The 19,266-nt window shown below is 39.8% G+C and overlaps 1 protein-coding gene across 1 annotated transcript in view; it reads left to right on the forward strand.

Moving 5' to 3' along the window:
• The window catches only part of Ser (protein serrate), a 79,488-nt gene that overhangs the window by 49,387 nt on the left and 10,835 nt on the right, over positions 1-19,266 (forward strand). The window contains exon 3 of the mRNA XM_011498008.1: positions 10,571-10,862. Within this exon, the coding sequence (XP_011496310.1) occupies positions 10,571-10,862 (292 nt within the window). The remainder of the gene's footprint in view (positions 1-10,570; positions 10,863-19,266) is intronic.

Here is a 19,266-nt window from a genome sequence, read left to right on the forward strand (position 1 = left end):
TCCTTCCTTAACCCTCTCTCTCTCTCTCTCTCTCTCTCTCTATATATATATATATATATATATATATATATATATATATATATATATTTATCTCTCTCTCCCACCCTCTCCCTTTCTTACAGGACAAAGCTCCAATTAGCGCGCGATTGCGACTCGTCGGCCAGCAGCGCTTTTTGCGATGCGGTTGACCGTCGTCGCCGACGTCGGGACGGCGTCGTCTGACCCTCGCGGAAGAACCTGCGCCAGCTTACGCGCGTCCTCACGTACGATCTCTTCCGCGAATGCCCCGCCGCCAACCGCGACGTCGCCGTACGGAGAAAGAGTGGGACCAAGACGGAAGGAGCACGATCTCTGGCTTCGGGGGCGGCTGGGAGGAGAGAAAAAGGAGAGGGAGAGGAAAGGCAAATGCGTCGATGCTTGGATGCTTTGGCGATGGTGTGCGATAATTTTATTTGTTGTATGGGAATGTATAGGGAATGTTGAATTTTGAAAACGGCACCTCGGCAGCAAATCGACGCCTCCAAGGAAAGAGGAATTTTCTTTGTACTGCTGCAGTTCGAGCGCTTTTGGCATTATAAAATTCAACTATGTCCCTATCCTGGAACCTTGTACATACTTAAATAGAAACTTATTATTGGATAAAGACAGTGTTATTCCATTGATAATGTTTTTTTTGTAGGTTTTATTGACCAGGTTCTTCATGTTTATATTGTCCAATATTATGTACATTAATTATTTTACTCTGAAACGTAAAATATCACTCTACTTTCTGCGGCCAATTCATACACAGAAAAAATTAAACTTGTCGTCAAAGGATTATTTTTTGCTTAAATTTAATACGAATGTTAAAGCTGGTATTAACCTCGATAATAAATGTGCTCTTCGTAGTATTAATTATTGTATAAATAATGAACATGCCGTTAAAATAACAAGAATCTACAACGCTGACTTTTATGGAGAATTTGTCAAATACATGGCCGATTGATATTATAATCAATGAAATGAATTTCGTAATTGTTTGATCTAAGTTAGTTTTTCATGGAAATTGTAACTAAGCAAAAGGACGATTAAATTTTCAAAAGCTTTAATCTATTACAACCCAAATTATTTAAATTAGAGTAGACGTTGATAATTGGAGATCCAATGATCCCTAGTCGGCTGAGGTAAAATTTTATATTTATGTTTATCATTTTAAATTTAGCATAAACGTAGGAGAGAATTTTAAGAGCCTGTAATAGAGATTGAGAGAGAAAATCGCGAGATTTAGCGAGCTCAGCAAACTAGAGGGGGCAGAAGAAGCAGTAGAAGCAGAAGAATACATAAAGTGGAAGAGAGAAAGAGAGAGAAAGAGAGCGGGAGGGAGAGAGGGAGAGAGAGAGTGAGAGAGAGAGAGAGAGAGAGAGAGAGAGAAAAATGTCTGGCTCGGTGCGTTCTTTTCGGCGTGCGTGTACACGAGAGTACCGACTCATGACGTCGTTCGACAAACGCGCGTACTTGGCGCTATGTGGCTTATGCGCATGCCCGAGCTTGTGGAGGAATCGCTTAGATGACTCGAGGCCTTAAAGCACCGTTTGCTAAAATGTTTTTGCGAGATCCAAAGAGGCGCCGTTATTAGCGTTTTACGGAAGGTTAATTGTCTTTATGTATTTTACTTGTCCTTTTTCTCTTAATCCTGCACCTCGCGAATAATCCTTTTATCAAGAGGCTTACTGCAATTTACCCGATTTGATAATGCACCTTTACCGTAATGTGCAGTCCCAGCATACCGACTGTTACATTCAATTTATTTACATTTAGTTTAGGGCGCAATAATAATCCATCGGGCCTAGAATCATTTATTATGACGGAAGCTGCTTAGGTTGGTCGAGCAGAGTATCTCGGGCCGCGTTGTTTTCTTTGTCCTTGCGCACGGACCCTTCCGAACGAGCGACATATTTCATCGTAATATGGTGCTCGAGGGCCGAGATGGAAACCTCGAAAACCCAACGATCTCTCCAATGACTATTTAAATTCTCTCGAGCTTGGATACCGCGTAATTGACTTATTATTGCTGCGCTTTATCCAAGCTCCGTATTTATCGGAATCCTGCTTAGTACGCAGCTCGGGAGGCAAACTTCGTAAGAGGAAACCCGATCTCTTTAATTACCGGTTCACCGTGCGTCACGTCCGTAAGCGCACACGCGGTACGCATGCTCCTGCGGCAGCAAGAAATTCAAACAATTAATCAGATTGATTGATGGAAAGGAGAAAAAAGAAGGATAGGGGCAGATAACGCGGAGGAAGTCGATAATCGCTTTTATTAGTTAATATAAAAGTGCGCCCCGGAGTTTCTCGAGTTCCGTTTGCGCTTATTGGCTTGGCAGTGGCAGTGGCGAGGCGCTGCTGCTAGCGAGAAGCGAGCGTCGTCGTAGCGATTCGAGCGAGCCCATTTGATCGGCCAGTACGTAAGGAGGCCACCGATACAAGCGCGTACTTTAATTTCTCTCGTGGATTGTGCTCGGTCGCGCGACGTGCTCGCCGAGACGCCGTGGGAGGGATGGGAAGTGAGAGGAGATTGAGGAGGAGGATGAGAAGATGGAGGATGAGGTGGTGGTGAAGAATGGAGGTGGAGAAGATGGAGAAGGAGGTGGAGGTGAAGGGGTATGGGGTGAAGACGCAAAAAGTACAAAAGAACAAAGCCCGCGAAGGTAGCGTGTCCTTGGCTTTCTTTTCTCCCTTTGGCGCTTTAATAGCATTCGTTTCAAATTCCAGTAATGTAAGGCCTTATCAAACCTCCAGCCATACAAATGCCTCGTTGATTCATCAGCTAGGGGCTGCGGTCGTATGGCAATGGAGAACATCGTCGTTTCTAAAGCATTTCAATACAGGAACTAAGCGGACGACTCGTCATGTAAGCGGATTTGGGTCGAAAAACTCACCCTACACATATCTTCGTTATCGATGATATCGTTATAATGGCGCAAACGCTATATCATCGTTACAGCCTTACGCTCATTCGCTTATCTACAACCCGTCTCGCGTTATTTCACGAATACACCGAGTGTCCGAGTGGAAAGATCGTGGCTAATCGTCCATGCGAGCACAACCGAGTTAAATTCGTAAATCAAAACACCGTGGCTTCCATTATATAGCCCTCGTCGTCCGATATTTCGGCAATAATCACAGGCCCGTAAGCCCAATTCTCATGGTCACACCAGATGCAAGTTATCGTGCAGCTTCCTTGATAATGTGAGCGGGATAGGCGCTCGTCGTCGAATGTAAGAAAAAGCTCGCTCCTATAAGATTTTTCCTCCTGCCTGACGATGTTTTTCGCAAGGTGGCCGACGAGCGCCGGGTGGATAGGACTCGATATTCCAGAATCGTTTTCTCTACAGCCTCGATTGGCGAGTGTTCACAAGGATTTTCCTAAGGCGAATTATATATGTCGGGCGCGCCTGGTCGGCGTTTTTTTGCCAGGAGCTCGTTAATGCGAAACCAGAATCACCGCCGCTCATTTTTGTCCCTTCGGTCAATTAGGGACGACAGATCGAGTATTTATTTGTCAAACATTCCGAGGCGTTTTAGAAAACGGCCAATGACGAGCGAGTCCTGGATAAGCGCGCGGATCTGGAAAAGCTTTCCCGCGCGTCGCGAGCGTCATTATGGCAAAAGATTCCTGACATTGATTGGAAAATGTGTGTGCGCGCGCGCGCCCGTTCTCGAGCGGGCCTGGGGATTCCGACTTGCTGAAAACAATCGTCGTTCATGCATGGGAAAGTTTACTGTCTCTACATTTTGTCTCGCGGTGTGGCTTTAACAATATCGCGGGAGGCACCGGATCGCTCGGACGCTGAATAATTTATTATTGTGCAAATGCCGGTAAGATAAGAGAGAGACAGAGAGAGAGAGAGAGAGAGAGAGAGAGAGAGAGAGAGAGAGAGAGACAGAGAGATTTTATTTCAGCGCAATATCAATCAGCCCGCATTTTTTCGAGTCTCGTTTAATACGCGGAAATAATATTCCAATAAGTGCTACTTGGAATAATCGCGGCGTTACATCATCGCACCGACGCATCTTCAAATATAACTCAAAGTAGAGTAACTATTTCTTTCTTTTTTTTCTTTTTCTTTTTTTTGCGAAGCACTCTGCAGCCGTGGATATCGTTACTGCCGCCTCGCCGTTCCCTCATTATACGCAAAGCGCATTTTATTCACGGAAAAATTTAACGTCCGATTACTTTATTTATCATCGTTCAATCTTCATTCAAATTCATGGATTGTGCTAATCCGCGTATAATTCAGCTTGAGATTCTTGTATTCCAATGCTGTCGAACGCCCTCGAATATAAAAGGAATCACAGCGAGTCCCAGGGGCGAGTTTGATTTTGTCGATGTTGTATAGTGGGCGCGAGACAGGACTTTTGTTTTTTTTCTTTCTAGCCTGCTAACTGAATCTGCGTTTTGTCCATTAAGCTTGGCTACGTATGGAGCCCCGATCGGACTCCTCCAGGTACATACGGTGATCCAAGTCGCTACGTCTCTAGCAGGATTAAGACAGCGCCGGGGACACGAACACGTCTGGCTAATTTCTTTTTACACAAGCCGCTCCCCACTGAATTAAATCAACTCGTTTCAAGTTTTCCTTTTGGCTTTCGAGTACAGTGCGAGAATTCTTTGATGTATGCTAAGTACTGTAGCTTTTTACTTTTCTTCTTCTTCTTCTTCTTCTTCTTCAAAGGAGCGACAGCATTACGTGGTAATCATCGGTCTCGTTTAAAATTTTCGCCATTCTATTGCAGATTATCAATAATTTCTTGAAAACGTAACTACTTATTCGACATTAGAAGCTCGTACGGCATTGCATTGAATATAAAGCTTGAAACGTAAATTTTGTGAACCTACTTCATTATGAATTTTTGGCATTTGCTTCAAATGTTTGAGGGGCCAAAAACTGCTTGCTTTTCACTTTACTCGCGGGCTTGACATTAAACTCGAACATAAAATCACACAATATTCTTATAAGTACAAATATTGACAATGTCGAGCACAATTATGCAAAGTTGAATTATGTACTATGATGTGTTTATTAAATAAGGTGACCGAGCAATTTCTAAGAAACTTAACGTATTATTTTGTTTAATGAACGACACTTGTAAAGATGTCACGATTTCAATTGAGTTTTTAGAAGCTTAAGACTTTCTAACTGCTTTTGCTTTTTCGTAGATATTACCGAGTTCTTCGATGATGCTTGAAAAGCAACGTGCGCACCACACTATTGTCGTTTGTGACACACACACACACACACGCACGCACGCGCACGCACACACACACACAAACACGCACGCACGCACGCGCACGCACACACACACATATATGTATTTTTTTTTAATAGGCTTTCTTCAGACCGGGGAAAATACACGAATTGATTTATAAATTTATACTTGACTTATTCGCTCGATCTGCTTTCACGAAACACGATGTATTCGCTCTCTCCTTCACAAAACTCATACATCTACGCGCCTGCGTATTTATGTACGTTGCTATGCGTGTACGCGCCTGGGTATGATATAATTCAATTTGAATACTTAAACATCTAAAGTACATGCAGATGTAAAATGACATTTGCGCTTAAGCATTCGCATTCTAAAGACACTTCGCAGTAGGAGATAATTAAGCTTACGTACAGTTAATTAAGTTCATGGTCAAGTTAAATCTTAACTTTCCTATAACGATCCTTCCAATCTAACTTTAAGGAATTACAATTTTTTTAAATAAATCGAGCGATAATAAAGCCCATACTATTTAAGGCATTAAAACGATTCGGCTGTTATTAGCCGTTGTAACTTAAATATAACATGAAATAGTAATGGGAGAAACAAAAGACTCAATAGTGCTTATTCGCCAAGATAAAAGTAAATCTTTCGTAATTTTCGCGGCATACTCTTAACTCTTTAATAATACATTGTTGACTTTTAAAAACCGACTTGTATTTCTCCGTAAATAAACAGGCGGCAAATGAAGTCATACGCACGGGGAGCATGCAATTCTAGTGATTACACAGCATCGAGTGAGAAGGAGAAAAATGTACAAAGAATACGCGAAGAAAAGGCGGAGAGAATGTAGAATAAAAAAACCTTGAACAATCCTACGTTATAAAATCTTTGCGGCGATTTTACTGAAACGAACCTCGCGCTCTACACGTCATACATAAGCGCCTGCGTGCGCATTCATATACAAGCTCACGTTTATCTATCCATATATAAATATCTATGCAAATGAAGGTGCGCGGAAAAGGTCGCGCGTTGGGCCAGACGCGGGCGGCGTGTTGTAGGAAGAAAGGCGCGCGACGACGACTGCGACGACGACGCCGACGACGGTGGCGGTGGCGGCGGCAGCGGTCCCGGCGGCGGCTGCGGTACAAAAGTCGCGGGCGTGAGAAAGGCAGGAGCAGCGAGCCCGAGAGCCACCAATTAACACCAATTAACGTTCATCTGCTGGCCAAGGTACATGTGTGCGGTTGACCTATGCTCAGATTATGAGTACAGGGGACTCGTTGTGTCTTTCGCCATGTCCCGATTACGGCCGAGCGCCCAGCTCACACACACCCGCCGACACCGCATCTCGTAAATATCGCTCGTTCCCGGTGCGGCGGCCAATGAATTACATTGCGATTCTCTTCTTCTGCATCTCGACGCTCCCTTTAACTAAATCTCCTTCCTCTTTTCGCCTTTCTCTATTTATTGGCACGCCTTAGCTAAGCCAAGTATTTTCCAATAGGCGATGCATTTTCGAGGAGGTGGTGCGGTGGTACGTCGACGCGCTTCGTAACGCGTTGCAATAACGGATTACGACGTACTCCTGTGACATTGTCTAGACGACAATGATGGCCTTGTATTTCTTTCTCTTGGCGTAGTTGGCTATAAAAGTCCCGTACTGCGCGGTGATTTTTTCGCACTTCTTGCCTTTTTTTATTATTTTTTTTTATTTTGACTTATTTTTTTTCTGCGTTTTGAAAGCGAGCGGCATTGTTGCTGCTTATGAAACGTGGATGCATACGAACATATTCGCAGTAGAAGAAGGAAACGGAATTTACTCTATTATGTTTTATGAAAAAAGGAAGAAAGAAAATCAGTCCATCTGACTTTTTGTTTACTATTGGGGATATTTTGATTTTGTCGTTCTTTTTTTTTCTTTTTTTTTCTATCCTTTCCAACCCTATTTCATAATAATTTGAGAATTACAAAATACGTTACCCAATGCGTGCTTTTAAATAAAAAAAAAAATATAAAAAAAATCCTGACCATGCTACAAATTGACAAGCTTCGTTATTAAAATAAAATGCCTAACCAAGCAAGAATAAATAAACGATGCCAATTGCTTAATGATTGCATAATAATTTATATGCCATTTTTTACGCATAAGCTTTGGTCGGTGGCATGGAAGCAGTCGAGAAGTCACGTATATACTTTGTAATAAGATAAATAACCTCGAGCCGATCCGGCTCGAAAAAGTCATTCATCGCGCCACCGTGAATGGATAAAAAAAAGTCTTTCAAGCGCATTACAACGCAACTACAGTTACCACTAATCGATTAAATATACAATGCGAGGCTTCGAGCACTGCACCTATTTATAATATTCAATCTTTCTTTCCATACTTTCATCTCGCGCAATAGAGCGCAACCGCGGCTTATTCCCAGTCAAAGACAACGGCTCAGAGAAAGATAGTTTTTGCAATTAGTCGACGCGTGGCCGTGAGCCGATAAAAGCCGTGCTTGCGCATCCCATTCGCGCAACGTGTCCATGCATCGTTCGCTGTACCAAGGCCGAAGTAAAAGAAGAAGAAGAAGATGATGATGATGATGATGATGATGATGATGATGACTATGATGATAATTATAATGATGATGGTAATGATGAGATGGAGGAGGAGGAGGAGGAGGAGGAGGAGGAAGAAGAAGAAGAAGAAGAAGAAGAAGATGAAGAGGGATCGAAGACGTTATCGGAGGATCGAGTGCGAGAGCCGCTCGCGGTATTTATTATCGCCTAAATAATCTGCGCGTCCATTACGTTGAGATGGGCCGCGTACCTACGCCCTCCAAGCCGAGGTTAATGACTGAGAGAGGCGGCAATGCAGCCTGGACAGCAGCCGTGTAGAATTGAATTCTCCTGTTTGAAGAGAAATTGTGGCGCGGCGAAGAAGCTGGCGTGCTTCCTACGTTACATATTGCAGTTTCCTTTTTTAACGACGGGACGACGTTAAAAGTTAAGTTTGCGCGATGAAAATATCGACGCGTAATGTTTATTCCAGTGGATGCTCCGACAATTGAGTTTATTATTCGGATGGCTCGGATATCAGTTTTGCAAAGCGGGCTTGACTTTACGTGAGTCTTCAGTCATTATGGCGAAATACCAAAATTATTGGCTTTTATTTTATAAATAGCTCGAGTGTCTCGAGTGGAAGAATAAAAAATAGGTAAAAGCTTCTAAATTTCAGTTAACAATAATTGCACTCGTAAACAGAACGTATAACATGTATGAACGATGACAGTACATATCTACAAAATTTAATGATATTCCTATGGTCAATATACAATAGTGTTTTTTATTTTTTTATTTTTTTTTCTCTTAATATAAGAATTATCATTTATTCGCGATCTTCGACACACTGCGCATTCACTACCAAAATACCGACTTGCGAAACGGAATATTTTCCCACGATAAATAATAACGCCAAACATCTCGTTCGTTACCTGGCTCGCAAGTAGATGAGCATCAATAATCCAATAAAAATATTAATGTAGTAGTAGTAATACTAATAACAACAACAACAACAACAAAACAAATCATATTGTCGGTACATCGACGTACACCACCAGGCAGATCATTAATCCCCGTAGTATAGTATTAGGCTCGAACGCCCAGTCATTAGCGGCTAAGCAGAAATAGATAAACCGTAATAAAAGAAATGGGAAAGCCATTCGAGTGCGAGGGAGTGCTGATGAAAGAGACGGACAGATAGGTAGGATGGTGGTTGGGTGGAAGGGATAGAATTAAAGATAGTCGAAAGAGTTGAACATTGACGGCTGAGGACTATGCTCCACCGCCGCCGCCGCCTCACCACCACCACCGCCGCCGCCACCGCCGTCCAGCGGCTAATAGACCGAGTAATCTCGAGCACAGAGAGATCGCGCTGTTTAACGGTAATCTTGGTAATAAAATAGCCCGGCGCTTTATTTACGAGCCGTATAGTAGTATAATCAGTTATGCTCTGATAAGATCATAAGCCGCCCGCTGTGCTCCCATGTAATAATGCTTTCAGCGGCCTAGAAGTGCGCGCGACATTCCTTGTTAACGATTTAGTAGCAGCTCTCCGCTAATCGGCAAATTCCCGCGGTTATTGTGGCCATCGTCTTCTTTTTATTCGTCGCCATTGATACGAGTGCATTCGCCTTTAGAAGCTATTAAATAAACATTAGCCTCGCGGCGCTTAATCGTTACGTGATTCTCGTGGACATTGTTTTTCTTTTCTTTATCGTGTAAATAAACGCCGAAGCGAAAGAGAGGGATTTAAAGATTTTTAAAGAATAAGATCGTTGACATTGATGTGGGCATGGGGAGATAAGGATGGCATGGTAGTTACGCGGGCTTATGGGAAATCTTGTGTCGAGCTATTATTTTTTCTATACGCTCTTCGCGCTTAAGGAACCATACGGGCCCATCGTTCCGGTATGTCGTACACACTGTAAATACATTCAATTTTTAATTTGGCGATTACAGTGAGAGATCGCACGCGTAATATTTTAATATTATCTTCCCGATCTTGCTGAAAATATCAGGCACATTCAAAGTTGCGAGATAAATGTAGCGATGAAAATTACAAATGAATTGGATGATGGATTTTTTTATCTTTTTCTTCTTCTTCTTCTTCTTGTTTTTTTTTATATTATTATTATTAAATTATAAAGTAGCGTTTTTTAAATACACCAAGATCGGATCATCGTGTAAATAAAATCAAGATGTAGAGAATGAATGATTTATGAAACTTAAAGCAAGTCTGAATGAGATGAGAAAATACTTGCCGTCAGGACGATTTTAGATTGATCGATTGATCGCTCGATAAATCGATTTGATCGACATGAATCGCCACGAGTTTCTTTTTTCTTTGAAATATACATTGAAATCCAAGAGCTTTACTAAGGTAAAACCAAACTATTATAAATAAACGATGACGATTCCGGCGTCGTCTTTTTCTTATTCGTGAGCTACACCCATTAAAATCGCTCTTTTGACACGAATTAAGAAATAGTCATTAATCATTGTAGACAAAGCTCGGTGGAACAGTTTCCCGTACCAAATTCGATCAGCCTAATTTGTAATGTGTTTGTATAGGACATGTAATATCATATTAACCAGCTTAGCTCGACCTATCAATTTTAATTATATATCCGCCGTCGGTGGGCACAGCCGTAGCCACCTACACGCGTTAAACAACACACCGATCGATGCACGCACGTTGTAATTTGGTGTTTTAAGTTCCCCCTACGTGCTTAATCTCTAAAATGAAAAAGAAAATCCGCGCTTTCATTTACAGAGGCAATTCACGCTGATCTTGCAAGCGAGGGACGAGGTTAGCGCCGGCGTTATCGAGGAGGCGAGCTACAGCGGCATCGTCCTGCCCGGACCGACGTGGCACACTCTCAACCACCAGGGCAGAAACGCGCATCTCGCTTACCGAGTGAGAGTGCAGTGCGCCGATCACTACTACAATGCAACTTGCACCAAGTTCTGCAGGCCGAGGAACGACATATTCGGGCACTATACGTGCGACGAGAACGGCGACAAAGTTTGCATTCAGGGATGGAAGGGGGCCGACTGTGAAACTGGTAAGTCTCCCACTCTGTCAAATGGATCTCTTATCCTCTCTTGTTACGCGGAAAAGCACTCGTGATCGGTTGGGCTATTTCAAATGCCACTTTCGATATCCAAAGTGCTGCGTTGCGTTACTCTGCTCAACTTGACTTTGCCATTGGAAACGCTAGATCGCGTAAGGCTGCCTCATTATTCGGCGATTAAATATTAAACGCAGCATAAGCATTAACCGTGGGCATTTATTTTATTTTCAAATAGAAGAATTTCTTATTGATAGCCTATGTACAGTCTGCACTTGCGCACAATTAAATAATACAATGTTGTACAAATTAATGTTTAGCCGACGCGAAGATGGTTGGCCTTTAGATTTTTCATTATTATCGAATTAATGATGTTTCTGCTAAATGGAACAAAGCGCACTTTCTACTTTCACCCATACTTCATCACTTAATGTTGTATTATGATAAAATTTGTCCTGATTATAATTAATGTAATCATGTCTTTTCTCCTAAAACAAAAAACAAAACAAAACAAAAATAAAAAAAATGCAAAACAAATAAAACACATTTATTATTATTATTAACGATGATGAAACTAACATTGCCAAACAATTACGTAATAGCATTCTTGAAATAGTACATGTTTTTATAAGTTCTTAAATATAAAGGAATTTTAAATACATACGTGATAAATAACGCTGATATATCAACAAAAGCAAAGAGGTGAAAACGAATTCGCTAAGTTGATTGACAGTCCGGGTGAGCTGACGCTAAAGAAAAGAAAAGACAAAAGTGGCGATAGAATGTTAACGGTACATAATTAGCGTGAGCGTCCGTGCGCGCACCTAGTGCAAAATCAAAATTTACCACGAAAGAAAATAAATGGCAAAAAATCGTCATGCAAAGCAAGGGCTGGACTTTGGAGTTTCTGCGTTATCAAATTATGCTTTCCAGACTCTATATCTACACGTACGCTTAATCGTCCTGTCCAGCCGAATTACTCTACACTAGGATGCGTTTCACGAATTCACGCGCGCCACACTCTCTCACTTTGCTTACTCGTTCGCTCGCTCACCCAACCACCCACCCACACACACACACCCACACACACACACACACCCACACACACACACACACACACTCTCTCTCTTTCTCTCTCTCTCTCTCCCCGTCTCTCTCCGTCTCTCTATTTCTATCTCACTAACTCTTTCCGTGTTTGCCTGTCCTACTCTACCGTGTTATAACGATGTCCGAACAAGCGTATGTTAAACAAGTAGAAAAAACAAAAAACCGACGATCCCGTTTCGAAATGGGATTCAATTTCGCGACTCCAGCGCAATCGCATTCGATGATTAATTTTCGATACCCTACCGCGCATAATAAGTTACGCCGCGTGAGTCCCGCTGCATTTTACAAGGCGCACATCAAGGGTAGCCATCGCTTCGCTGAGTTGCGAATATTTCGTTACGAGCAGCGGCGGCTCCTTCTCATCGTTTATCGCCTCTCTCCTTCTCGCGGTGCGTTTCGGCCCGTTGATACGCTTTTTTCTTCCGCTTTCTATATTTTGTTGCCTCTAGATAATTAATAAGCAATGAATATTATTTGAACTCATGTTCGATCCTTTCATTCCTTCATTTATATTTCGCCTTCGCTCATTGCAATTCTATAAACGTCCCTTAACACTCACGCATACGCCGCTAAACTAATTGAGCTGGCGCCTTTGATAATTTGAATTATCCTGTTTATTATTCGGCGCAAATATTTCTCATTAAAATTATTTTATGATATATGCTAAGGTATTACTCGGTAATACGAGTTACATTTTTTTAATTATGATAAATTATTTTATATTCTATGAGGAATATTATTACATTTAAAATTTCTTTTATTGCTCGAATTAAGAAATCGGGCGAAAGTAATGAAGTCACTATAACTTGTTAAAACTTATAACCATCCTTAATATTAATCGACCTAAGGAAATGTATTTAAATTAAATAAAATATTCTAGTTCTAAAAAGAACCAAATTACCTTCTAATATATTTTTAAACATTAAGCAATAACTTTTTATGAAAAAAAGCATGTGAAACGAAGCTGCATTTTATATTTACGGTGGTCTCATTCCACAACTCTGATCTAATATGTTAACGTAAAGTAATCGAATAGAAAAAAAATATCGAAGGCACTACCATTTTCAATATATTACCTGCATTTATATTAAAAAATACTTTTACGTCTTAAAAAAGTAATTTTTTTAATTATTAACAAGACATTTTAATATATTATAAAATTTTCATAAATTACTTTCATTAAATAACACTATAATGCTGATAATAATAATAATAATAATAATAATAATAATAATAATAATAATAATAATTGTTGTTGTTGTATACAGTATCCAATCTTGCATGAAAATTGATTTTCCACTTATACAAAATAGCGTGAAATTCATCATAGTATATTCTCGTATAATTTATGAAGACTTATGTGCGACTCTATTTGTTAGACTAACTACATATACCTACCATATTAGCCAATCTAATTTCGCAATATGCTTATTCTTCGATTTCAGTTTAATTTATGCCCCCGCCTGAATTTGCCCACGGTTTAGTCGATCTCTACGTAACGCTGATAAAAAGAAGAGATGTAATGGGCCCAACGAGTCGCGAGACATCCTTTCCTTCCTTTATCCGTCGCGCAACACGATGCTGTGCGTCATTGATTAACGCGTTTCCAAGTCCTAATGAGTCGCTGGCCATTCGCGATTAATTTACCACAACTGCGCGTACCCATCGAGAGCGTAAAGTCGAGGGAAAAAAAAAAGCAAGGAGGAAAAGAGATAGAGGCGATGTTTGTTAGCTCGACGTTTTGCCTGCGGCACGACGATAAGACGGTGGCGCGAATTTACGAGGGCGCTCGAAATAGCTGGGACCGTGCAAATTTATTGTAATTGAACGACTGCGTTGGACTTTGAGAGAAGAAACGAACGAACGAACGAACGAACGAACGAACGATCTGGCGCCCTCATTAAAAGTATGTAATGGCGGTGGTGGTGTGCCTCCGCTATTTAAATCTCCTCATTACGTAATTCATTTTCAGTTGCCTTTCTATTTTCATATCGTGAATCCTAACCGACAATTTTCCATTTTTTACGTTCCCCTGTATTTTCAGGTGGTTTAGAACTTTTTTTGCTCTCAAAAGACAATACGAGAGGATTATATAGATTTATTATAAAGTTTATCGCGAGCATTCTATCCTCGGGTTATTTATATTTTATTGCCGTTTAGCCATTTTTTTCCAATGAGTTGATCGGCATAATAAAAAGGTGAACAGTTACGGACCAAAAACAAAACGGGCGAAGCCGCAAGTATAATGGTGTATAATTATTTAATGTCGCGAGAACAAATTAATATTAAAGATTATAGCGATTTTCGTAAAAAAAAAAAAAAAAAAAACCAACAATTGGCATTCATAATAAAAATTCTCAAATTATCATTGATAAAGGAGATCGATGGAGATCGATTGATAAAGGAGATGATAATATATATATATATATATATATATATATATATATATATGTATATATACATACATATAGTTCGTCTTATTTATCATTTTACGTCGCTTTTGATATCATCAATTTTAAATGTAATAATATGCTGTAGAATTGATGTCATTAAGGGAATAAAAAATTATTATTATTGGACGAATGAAAGAAACCGCGAGCATTACAGGATTAGTTGTCGTGTAATGTATCTGGGGTTGGGGGCTGTAAGTCGGTCAGCAAAAGCTCGCCCTTTTATACACGTTAGATGTAACGAGTGGGCGCACGTGTGCCAAACCGATCGTACGATCCTCGGGATGACGACGTAACGACGCATCAGGCGACAGCACATACGACAACACATACAACAACACATACGTCAATACATACGACGACTCGCAATGGCCCACCGTGCAATATAACAGCTCTCTTCATTTGCTGCCTAATCGCTACTTCCGTCTCTCTATGTCAGTCACCGATCAACGATGTCAAGTGCATGCAGAGCCGGCCGCGATCCTATGATCATTTTCGCGCGATTGCGTGGATCCGCAGCTGCTTTTTCTCACCGTGAGCAATGTCGTCCTTCATCTTTTATTTGTCTTCAATCGACTTTTTCTGGCACGCGTGAGTATGTGACAGCGCGACGTGTCGGCGGCGTCCCTATGTAATTGGAAGATTTATAACCACGGCTGGGACTAGCCATTGAAAAATCATGGAATAATCGTTGATACCGAGCCCCTGACCTCTTCGCCCTTCGCTTTCTTCCTTTCGCCGAATTTTTTCTCCTACACGTTCAGCTTGCTCGTTCCTTCGCCATTCTTGTATACGTCAGCGACAAAATTACACGGTAATGCACGAGAGCGTCGCGCACAAGTGCCTCGTCGCCGACTTCTTTCCTCTCCTTTTTTTCCGAACAAATGAGCGATCGAGCGGCTAATGAGATGCAATCTTTTTACCGTATTGATGTTGCGTTGCGTCTGAAATCTGAGAGGCACACTGTGAATGCTTAAGTAATGGACGTTAACATTTTTTTACCCAATTTTTTAATACCTTGAAAACGAAGATATTTGGAAAATTATTGACTGTATGCTTTCGTGTTTATGATATTTCGTATATCATCGTCGTAAAATTCAACGAGGTAAAATTCAAAAATATAAAACTTGGCTTAAACACTAAGTGTCAATCGCTGGTAATACTACTGTGGCTAAATGCTTGGAGTTTATTCGAGATCAAACGTCGCATTAGTTAGGCATTATATAAATTAAACTTTGATGTATAAATTACTCAGACATTTCAATAAATTCGATGTAATATTTTCAGGAAGATGTAGTGGAAAGATTATTGCAATTGCTCGTTACTTTCAGCTTTATTTGATAAATCTTTACGGAAATAAAATGAATCCTTTGGGAGTATTAATTGTGTATAAAAATGAATTTCACATTTACAGACGATAAACTTTTTGCGAACGCTAATTTTCTCCATGGATTTAGCCTGATCATAGTTTATATTACGAGAAATTTTTAATAAACAAGAAGTTCATAGAAAATGGGAGCATTAACGTCATGATTTGACTTTAATCCAACTGAGATACGAGTGAATGATGTAAGTGGGGTGGCATCCGCTCTCGCTCTCTCTCTCTCTCTCTCTCACTCACTCTCTGACACTTTCTCTCTCTCTCTCTCTCTCTCTCTCTCTCTCTCTATCTATCTATCTCTCTCTCTCTATAACTCTCTCACTCTTGATCTCTTGATCTCAAAAGAAACGAGAAGAGAGAGTATAAGCAGCACAGAGACGATCGCACGACCTATGGTGATGACGAAGCCACACAAGATGAAATGTACAGGCTGATTCACGGCAAATGAAATCACAAATTTCTTGCATGACTTTCATGCGTATATATGTACTTGTGTACGGATGTATGCGTGTAGCCTTGTAAACGTTTTCACGATGAATTGCATAATTCCGTTGTTCATATGGTGGGATAAGAATTTTCATTTATTTAACAAATGGTGATTGAAAACTGAAATCGATTCAAGAGAGGAATATCAGGAATTCCGCATTATCTCGGGAAAATCATTTTTATTTCACACCCTGTAAAGTAAAAATTGTAAACTGTATATCGAAAGTGATAAATCTATAATTAATGATCCATAATAATTAATTATCCTATCATATAAAAAAATGTTGATTAAATATAAATATGATATTGGCGAGAAATCCAAAGAACTTTATTAATCTTTTTAAACATTTTATTATGTTGTTTATAAGCGATGATTTCACTATAAAATCTTGTAAAACATTCGATTAAAAATTCTGTTACGAATATATTAAATAGGCTGTTCCATATAATCAATATTCATCTTTTATTAATTTAACGTCAATGTATTTTTTGTGCTAATTTGAAAACTTGTCAAGTGATGTGCATTATTTAAAATGCCGTTTCTTCAATACGTTCTCACGCTGTGCTAGATTATTCATCATTTTTCAATTCAAACATTACATCACGCACCAAGCATTTATTTAATATTGAAAAGTTCGTGTTTCGAATTAATTGCTCCTTTCTTCCTTTCATTACTAAAGAAAATAAAAAGTAATTTTACATGACGTTGAATTTACTTTTCGATCAAAAATAAAGAGGAAAGGAAGGGAGACAAAAGGGAAGGATGGAGCACGAAAGAAGGAAGAAAGCGAGGAAAGGAGCGATGAAGGAAGGAAGGAAGAAAGAAAGGAATGTAGGTAAGAGAGAAGGAAGGGAGGATGCACGGTAAGATCGAAGAAAAATATGGGAAAGAAAGATGTAGAAAAAAGGAATAACGAGAGGATAGAGAGTAGAGAGTATAGAGTAGAGAGTAGAGAGAGAGATAGAGAGAGAGTGCAGAGTAGAGAGTAGTGAGAGAGAGAGAGAGGAAGAAAGAATGAAAGAAAGAAAGAAAGAATGAAAGAAAGAAAGAAAGAATGAAAGAAAGAAAGAAAGAATGAAAGAGGGAGAGAAATACTTTCCTATTTAAAGATCGCAAGTGTTCGCTGCGTCGAGTACGGACGCCTCTATTTATACACCTCGTATAGACGCCGAAGAGAACGGAGCGAGAGCGCATTACGGGAGAACTAGCTTTGCCGATTTTTATGGAGCCCGTTGAAAGGTCAATCGGTAGATTTCACTCGTACTCGCGCTCAAACGCTTCACACGATTCCGAGAGTCTCTCGTCGCTCGTAGCTGCGCAGTACCGAGCGCGAAATCCACAATCACCTACAATCTCTCTCTCTCTCTCTCTCTCACTCTCTCTCTCACTCTCTCTCTCTCTCTCTCTCTCTGTCTCTCTCTGTCTCTGTCTCTCACCGTCTCTGTTTTTCGTTTCCCTCATGAGCTCACGCCCGCTATATTTACATAATGCCTCAATGAATTTTAAAAGCCATTTTTCCCTAAAGTTCTCTTATCGATTTAATATTTTAGTTTTATTCATAATTGAATTTTACAGATTTCAAATCTTTGAACAATCGTCCCAATATCAATTTCTCAGTTTCCACTCGTTATTTCATCCTGATTTCTAATTAATTAAATCTTAACTTTCTAAACAAATTTCTAAACTGTCACAGAGATTAAAAAATATTGTATGGCCATTTATATATCTAGAAAATAAACATTTCAAGTATTACACATCTTTAATAACCATATTTTAGATAAACTCTATCAAACAATCCTACAATTTATACGCATTCTATTTTCTTAATATAACAACAACCACAACAACTACATCAACAACAATAATAATAGTAGAAGTAGTAGTAATGCATACCCTCATCATAACGACGATAGTAATAATAATAATAATATTAGTATATCGAGTTAAATGTAAATCGAACAGTGTTTCGAAACAAGTGTTTTTGGGCTACGTATGTTTATAATGACTTCATGATCGTAGCTATTAAAAAATAAAAGAGCAAAATAATATGGCTTCTGACTGATTTGCATTGCCGATGATATCCATCTTTGAAATATAAAATATTGCATTCGCATGGGCGACTTATCAGCACAAGCGTTATGGATTTTAACTAATACCGAGAAATATGCGCTTTGTATAAAAATACATATAATATACTTCTTCAAAGGGCCCGCACTTGAGCGGCAAGTCGTGCTTGCCGGAATTCACAATATACTCAAAGTATAAAATCTGTGATTATAGAAGCAACGATGACCCCGCGCACAATGGAATTTTAACGAGCAATATTTGTGAAACCAATATATGGAAAGGCGCGAAAGGAACTTAACGAACCGCGGCGCAGTATATCGCAGCTTCATTGCGGCCGTTAAAGTGATCCGAGTCTGTAATCAGATGAGCTGTGGGAAAAAAGCGGAAAAATATTTTCTCCTCCGTGGGCAACTTATTCTACATTGCAGTAAAATTATATTGAAAGTTTATTAATCCCTCGACCTGTTTGCATATGCTAAAGATACGAGTCAAGTGCATTCGTTGGGTCGAGTTGTAAATTTTTCCCCCGAGCCTACATTTCGTCGCGCATCCACGAATCTGCAACATCGAAATTCAATTAATGCCCTCTATTGTTATTCTTTTTAAACTCGACGTTAAAGTGTGCGAGAAAGCTCTTTGTATTGCGGAATGGAAAGGGGCAGTTACTTTACGCTGACAAATATAAATTCTGAATATTATAAAATTTATATATTCTTGAAGCGTCGAAGAATTAATTGATAGTGATAAATTTGTGAGAAACTACAGTCGTTATATAAATACGCAAATTATGTAAAGCAAATTATAAAATTCTAAGAGTCTGTATTAGTGAACTCTTCCAACTCTGGATAACTCGACAGATATTAATTAAAATTCTCACGCTATTTCGACGTTAAAAAAAGATCGTAT

The sequence above is a fragment of the Ceratosolen solmsi genome, unplaced genomic scaffold (assembly GCF_000503995.2).
Source record: "Ceratosolen solmsi marchali unplaced genomic scaffold, CerSol_1.0 scaffold14, whole genome shotgun sequence".
Classification (NCBI taxonomy): Eukaryota; Metazoa; Arthropoda; class Insecta; order Hymenoptera; family Agaonidae; genus Ceratosolen; species Ceratosolen solmsi.